At 36.4% G+C, this 7,767-nt stretch overlaps 1 protein-coding gene across 1 annotated transcript in view; it reads left to right on the forward strand.

Annotated features, from left to right (window-relative positions):
* Positions 1–5,742, forward strand: part of LOC104525864 (histone acetyltransferase KAT6B-like) — a gene marked incomplete at both ends in the record, with an annotated part of 11,054 nt that extends 5,312 nt beyond the window's left edge. The window contains 3 exons of the mRNA XM_010169138.1: positions 440–581; positions 3,001–3,162; positions 5,649–5,742. Of these exons, the coding sequence (XP_010167440.1) occupies positions 440–581; positions 3,001–3,162; positions 5,649–5,742 (398 nt within the window). The remainder of the gene's footprint in view (positions 1–439; positions 582–3,000; positions 3,163–5,648) is intronic.
* Positions 5,743–7,767: the final 2,025 nt, after the last annotated feature.

The raw sequence follows: 7,767 nt of genomic DNA on the forward strand, positions 1-7,767 counted from the left end.
GTCTTTATTGGAAGAAGGGTGAAATTTGAGGTATGACTCCAGTGTGCCTATTTTGATAGAGACCACAGCAAAAACTTAGGTGCAGTGTGGGAAGGGGGAAGTAACTGAGATCTACCAGAGGCTGGAAACAGCTGACCACAGTTCAAGTGTATTGAATTAAGTTCATTGTGATTGATTGAATCTGATCTTATCTTCCTTTTCTAGTGGGTGATGTGTATGTTTAATCATTCACTCTAATGTGATTTAAAAAAACAAAACAAACAAAAAACCCCAAGCAAACAAAAAAAAACACCTCAAACACCAAACAAAAAAACCTTAAGCAGCATTTACTCATAGTACCTTAAATTTAAATGGGAGGGCCTTTCACTTTGTGGCAACTTCTTTGTTTACCGAATTTAACAATTTTTTTGTATAAAATATTTTTCTAATTTTCATACAGATTACCAAAGCTTTACCTGTGTGAATTCTGTCTTAAATACATGAAAAGTAAAAACATTTTGTTAAGGCACTCAAAGAAATGTGGCTGGTTTCATCCTCCAGCCAATGAAATCTACAGAAGAAATGACCTTTCAGTATTTGAGGTAGGTATATCAAAAACTAAGCTTCTGAAGGTAACCAGTTTGTAGACATTACAGACCAGTTGTATAACTAATGAAAACTTTAACATACTTAAATACTTCCTTGGAGATTCTTCTTATACTGCAAAAACAAGTCCCATCTTCCCTGTCCTGTTCGACCCTGCCATGTTCTGTCACAATTCTTCCTTTCTTTATTTGCACTTCATGCATTACCCAACCTCTTAAGATACAAATATAGCATGTGTCTTAGATGGGGACTGCAATGAAAGCTCTTTGACTGGATTGCTGTTCCCTTATCAGCAAAAGTACCTGTTACACCCATTAATTTCTGGCTATCTTGAGTGTAGGGAGAATACTAATCATAATGTAGATGCTTCCAATGTATAAAAGTAAGCAAAGCAGTTTCTTGTGTATTGTTCTAAAAACACAAATGTAGCTAAGTGCATTTGCCTTTTGGATGTTTGAGAAACTGGCCCTGAAACATCCTGGTTGGGTGACAGAGGTTCAGTCCAACTTTGGCCAGAACACAGTGCCTTTTAATTTAGAAAGTCCAGACTTGAGCTTGTCGATATGTATTCTTTTATAATCTAAAGTATTCTCTTAGAAGATGACTTCTGTTAAAGTTTGGGATTTTAAAGATAGCCTGGACAATAGAATTCTGTGTTTCAGATAGCATGCCTGCAATTGCTAAAGCTATGCATTAACCTCCACCTTCCTATGTCTCAAGAGTTGTTACCAATTGCATTAACAGAAAAGACAGCAGGGTTACTAGGACTTCTTTTGAGGCTGTTTATCAACAGTAGTATTTAGATGTGTATTTTGAAAACCTTTTTTTAATTGCAAGTATCATAGATTCTATTTGAAATTTGTGTTTTTGTATTGTACTCTGTTACTCTGATAACTGTAGGAACTTACTCATCCCTTTATGTCCTTCCTCACAGATACTTCCCAGGAATTCTGTGTACCCATTTTCTCTTGAATAGAATGAAGATTTTGTGGTTCCCTTCATTCTTTCTGTTTTTGAGAAAAATAGAAACGAGTTGGGCGTTTAAGATTTATACCTCTGCCCATAGCATGATTTTGATGGATTTGAGAGAAGACTTTGACATAGTTTACTACTATGCTGTATGCAAGAAACATCTGACAGATGCAGATGCTTGCTTTTGAAGTTATAGTCCCTCTCCCCCCCTTCCCTCCCCCCCTTTGCATTTAAAACTGATGAACAAGCTGTGTTTTCCTGGAATTTAAGGAAATTTTTTTTTACATTTCTGTACAAATGTTCTTACTGAAAAAGCTTACACAATGCGGGTTTTCAGGCTTATGGTTTACCTAGTGGTGATTTCTACTTGGTTAATGTTTGCATTTAATTTGCACACTTGATAATACATGTGAAAAGGAATAAAAAGCATCTGAACAAATGGAGTGAGTTTATATGAGAGCTTAATGTATTTGATAGGTTCTGAAGTGCTGTTTGCAAGTTTATTGTGATGCCTTTAGGAGCAGTAGCTATCCATTAAATGTTTTTTCTTTAATCCAGATAATTGCTGGTCACCTTGAAATCCCTATATATATCCAAGAGATTGAGTTTTACTCAGATTTGTAACTAGGATTCTTACTAAAAACAAATTAGAATAAAATATTTCTTCTTTTTCGGCATGGTATGCATACCATTTGGCTGTTTCTGAATGAAATACAGCTAGTGACTTTTTCAAAGAACATCAGTACTAGCTAACCTTTCCATTAAGAAGATTATTTCAAAAAATGCTGTTGCCTTTGAGCCGTCCCTTTCAGAGAATAATTAATTGATCTTGGAAATCTGCATCTCTGTCTGGCTTTTCTGTAGCTGTCTGAGTCACAGCTTGACTCTTTACACTACTAACGTACCTAGACTAATTGCAGTACTTAGCCTGAAAATTTACTTAGCCTGAAAATTTACTTCTCTTGCTCAATAGCTTTTTAGTCCAGCATAGAAATTTTGTCTTGTCTAATTTGTTTAAAACATTGTTGTGATGTGATGTAATTGGCAACTCATTCATTGGCTTTACACCTTGAGGATTCAACGTAATACATTTCATTGTTTTGGGTTTTTTTATTATTGTACAGCACCGTCTTCTAGCAAACCACAGTTTAATGTAGTTTTAACTAGTACATTTTTGTTGTCTGCCAGTCATTCATTTTCATTCCAGGAACGACATGAAAGAGGTAAGTCTCACTTGAACAGTTAAAAGGTGAAGTTACTTTGTTTAATAAGTCTTGGTCCTTGGATGATACTTATGAATGCAAAGTAATTAGTACTAACTGGAGAATTCTTACTTAACAAGAAGCTGGGGCGTTTCCTTCTAGGATATGATTGGTTCAGGAAGTTGTTTTGTCCTAACAAGTTGGTGACATTGGAAATAACTGCATCTGTCTTGCTTTCTAGGTTGATGGAAATGTGAGCAAAATTTATTGTCAGAATCTTTGTTTATTAGCTAAGCTCTTTCTGGACCACAAAACCTTGTATTATGATGTTGAACCATTCCTCTTCTATGTCCTTACAAAAAATGATGAGAAAGGCTGCCATTTAGTTGGATATTTCTCTAAGGTAAAAAAAAAAATTAACATTTGTAATTTCCCGTTCTCCTTATACTTGTGCCAACAGCAAAGAAAAACAATTCAGGAGCTAGAAATCTTCTTTATAAACCTCAAATATAATGTGCATTATCTTATATACACTTGTATTTTCTTGTCTCAAAGACTGGTGAAAATTGAGAAATTGTATATGCATTCAGCCACATGCTTTGGGAGTTTTTTGTTGGTTTGGTTGCGAGTGTGGTTTTTGTCCCGTTTTTCTTTTTTTTTTCCATTATGTGTTTTGGTTTCAGTTAAAAATTAAATCTTTTTCCTCCCCCTGCTATTTTTGCACTAGTATACCAAGTCTAACTTTTCAAAGTGCTAGGTGTTTGAAACGATGTGTTTTCATGATTTAACTGCTAGCAGTACAAGCTGGCTATTTAGACATAAATGGCCAGCTGTGTTCATCTCTTGGGTACAGTCTGATCCAATGCAGTGACTCATTGCACTGAGTGTTAGAATGCAGTGCTTAACTTTATGGTGGATGCCTTCTTTAGGGTGGATGTCTTTATTGGTTGTGGTTTTGCTTTGAATTTTAAATTAATAGCTGTCTGCTATAGACAAAAAAAATACTTATGTGGACTATCATGACAAAGATAACCAAAAATAATGATGAAGTGTAATTAGATGTGTTTGCAACAGGAAAAGCTTCCATTAGTAAATTTGTCCATAAGAAATACGGTGAATTGGTATAGTTACTGAGAAATCCAGTTCTTCTTGCTCCTTGTATCACCACCTCCCTCAATATATAATTTATATGAAGATACTATTTTAAAGAAGTTTAAAAGTTTTGTCAGAGTACCTGCATATTATAGTGATCTCTTGACAGTCTGACCAGTTCCTTCCGAGATGTGTGCCTTGCTGGGATTAAAATAACAATGAGATGTGTGTGCACAATTTGCACCATCTCTTATGTCAGTCAGAAGTTGTTGTGGCATACAAACATGTCAACTCTGATACAGGCAAGTATTTCCTGGTAGATTTATTTAAGGCACTACAGATGTTAAGAAGAAGCTCTCTTGATGATTGTTCCTTCTTTCAGCAAGGATGCATTTTTTTTTCCCTTGCTTTACCCCTGTTGCTTTTGGACAATCTGTCACATCTGATGATCACAAATGCTTTAGCTACCAAAACTTAGGAAAAAAAACTTTCATCTCAAATTCCAAATTCCACTGAAGTACTAAATTTATTTACTTTATTTTATTTAATTGCATGTGTGTTGTCCTACCATCCCCCCCTTTTTTTTTTTTTTTTTTTTTTATACTTTTTTTGGGTCTGGTGTGTGGGTGTGTGCACGGACGAGCACTTTTCTTCCCTCATTACAAATACATTGCCAGAATATGAACTTTGTCCTTGGAGCAGTCTTGGGAGTTTGGGAAGCCTGTACAGAGAAAGTACTTCACCATACCATAGAAACTAAGAAACCTTGCAAAATATCACCTGGGTATCTGCTCTCATAGCTGAAGAAATGTTTGGAAACCCAGATACTGGCATGTGATCCTGTCAGTGTCATCACTAGTCTGGTGTCATCTTATGTGTGGAGGCTGAAGTGATAGGTGGTGTCTTAAACTGTCCGTGTGCTTGCCACAACTCCTTGGCAGTTATGCTGACCCGGGTATTTCGGATTGATTTATTTGGTCTCCCTCAAAACTACCTAGTGCTGATTTGGGGTTTTTTTGTGTGTGTGCGTGTGTGTACAATCTTTTCAATGTAACAAGGCTTCCAGGCTCTTCCTTTTTATCAATAAATCTGAAAGAACCTATAATGTTACATTGTTAGAACAGCTTCCTAGTGTAGATTCTTCCTTCTGTTGGCTTAAACAATCAGTGTACTATTTGCCTCCATTGTCTGTGTGTTATATGACTTCATTCTGTCTGAAAGGGCTCTGGCTTCTGAGTGTTCTGCCTTAATTTAAAGTCAGGTGAGAAGCATTCAGCTTTGAAAAAGTTAGTATGCTTTAAATAAGACCTCTTAGTTCTATGGTATGGGGTTCCTCCCCTCCACCCTGACCCTGTATTCATTCAGAGGGAGAAGACAAAATAAAGATGGAAACCAGCAGGCACTTAGTGTAGCAATTGCACAAAATACAACTTTACCATGTGTGTATGGATATTATTTTCCACTTTTATATCCTTGACAGAATGGTCAGTGAAGCATGACAATATTTCCCTCTTCCTCCCATCCTCCTCCTTTACAGCACTTAAACTTCATTATACTGTTTAGACAATGTTTTGGTTTTTTTTTTTAAGATACTGAGTAGTTAACTACTTAAAAATATTTTGAAGGGTATGTTTTATATTTCTGTCTTATAATTACATATTAACATAGAATTATTTGACTTTGGTACTGACCCCATGCATCTGTTCACCTTATTGGGATATTTTACAGTGGCAGGTGCAGGCAATTGCCCACTTCAGCAGTGCTTTGACATACTTGATCTGTTTCTCCTTCCCACAGGAAAAGCTTTGCCAGCAGAAGTACAATGTCTCCTGCATAATGATCATGCCCCAATACCAAAGGCAAGGATTTGGAAGGTTTCTCATTGATTTCAGTAAGTGAACTGTTTTATTTACATTTGCGATCCAGGGAGCTGATGGCTGTTGTAAGAAATTGTAACATATGAAACTTTATTTAACTTGCTCTGTTGTTTTATCAATAGATAATGGAATTTCTGTTTATATTTACATAAGATAGAAAAGCTCCCTGAAGTGAAAAACTTACTGCTGCTCTGTTACTGTACTTGAGGAAATTGAGAATGAATCTCTCAGCAGTAATATTAGCTCACAAAGCTATTACCCTGAATGAATTGTCTAAATTACTTTCCGTTTTGCCTTGCTCATTAGTACAAGAAGAGGCAATTATTTGTGGTTAAAGCTAAGAAGGTGTTAGTCCAAGGCATTCTCTACATTCTAATATTTCTAACTTATATCTTCTTTTATCTAAAGAATTGTTTTAGCTGAAGAAGTGCTACATAGAAGGAATGTATTTTGTTTTTTGTCTTAAAGTTCATTGCTTCCTTAGTGGAAATTGTTACCAAAAAAAGCAGAGGTGCTCGTGGCTGTATATGTACTTGCTGCTTTATTTTGCTGAGTTGTCTGACCTGTTAGAAAGCTTCGGGCACACTTGTTTTAATATAGATTTGTTATTACCTAAATCTTTAAGCTACAATGAAACTCCAAATAAAATTGTGTAAAGAAACTTCTCAAGCTGATTGTCTTCAGTACTACTGAACCCAACTTTCTCCTGTGATTTAGAGGGAGGATGATAAGAAATTAGTGTATATTGTATGTGGTTAGTTTTCATTATTACTTATGGTTTTTAAAACAGTGTAGAATTAGATTATGAGAGATAGTTAAGATAATAGGATTCCTGCCCTGAAGGTGTATGCAAGAACATTAAAATGCAAATAAAAATACATGGCAGTTTAACAGCAGGACTGACAATAATTTGTAACTGTAGAGTTTTCAAGTTCTGTGTCTTGTAGTGTTCTACACAGCATGACTACACTAGAGTATATAAAGGTACTTAGTATAGCCCATCATTATATGGCTTTATAAACAGTCTTCACTATACCCCTGTGAGTTAGATAAGGATGGTTCTAGACCACTTAATCCAACATTGAAATGTAGCCATTGCTGGAGCGGAACACAACAGCTGTTCCATTGTTTGCCTTCTGCAACCTTTTAGGAAATATTTCTGGAACAGCACAGTGAAGTTTAAGCTTACTTAGGTAGAAATTGGCCATATTTTTGGCTTATGATCTCTTCTTGCAAAAGGAGATGGGGAGCTCTTACTGGGCACAACTGGTAAGTACTTCTAGGTTTTTTTCCTTTGGCTTTTACTCTGTGGTGTCTTTCAAAAAAAGCACTCTCAACAAATGTTATTCTGGTTGAGTTTGTGATAGTTATGTCTACAAAACTGATGGCACAGCTATGAAACCTGTGGATTCCACAGAAGGTCTGGATATGGATATACTGTGCTCTCTGGATCTGTGCTCTCTCTGTTACTGTGCCATGTGCTACTTAGTCTGGAAAAATCAGTAGGGTGTTCTGTCCCCCTTATCCTTCTGGAAAAACCTGAAAACACATTGGGTTGCTTGATTTATTAGGATTTCTGTGATGACTTGCAACATGACCTAATGGTATCCTTAGCTTGAAGTTTATCTGGTGCTGTTCTTGCACCTTTCCTCTTTGCAGACCTTTGTTCATAGCACGGTATATCTTGCAGCTGCAGCTGTATACGTGCTGGGAATAGTCTAGAGACTAGCTTTAGCTTCTGTTGAAGCTAACAGACTGCCCATTTCGTGAGTGGTCAGTCCTTCAGTACCTTTCCACAGTGTTTTCCCTTTGTTTTCTGGACAGAGGTTCCCATAACTAACTGAGAATCAGACTGTCTCAGTCTCCAACAGAATGAAGAACCAAGAGGTGACTGAGAAAGTCTGGCTTGGCAGTGAGAGTGAGGTGCAAACTAAATGAAAGGTAGTGAGAGACCTGCTTGTGGCTGTTTTTCCCTAAGTATAGAAAGGAGAGTAAGACTTTAAGGATTGTTTTCCCTAGGTTGTACTTACATCCTTTTG

Source organism: Antrostomus carolinensis, unplaced genomic scaffold (assembly GCF_000700745.2).
Source record: "Antrostomus carolinensis isolate BGI_N321 unplaced genomic scaffold, ASM70074v2 scaffold36585, whole genome shotgun sequence".
NCBI lineage: Eukaryota > Metazoa > Chordata > Aves > Caprimulgiformes > Caprimulgidae > Antrostomus > Antrostomus carolinensis.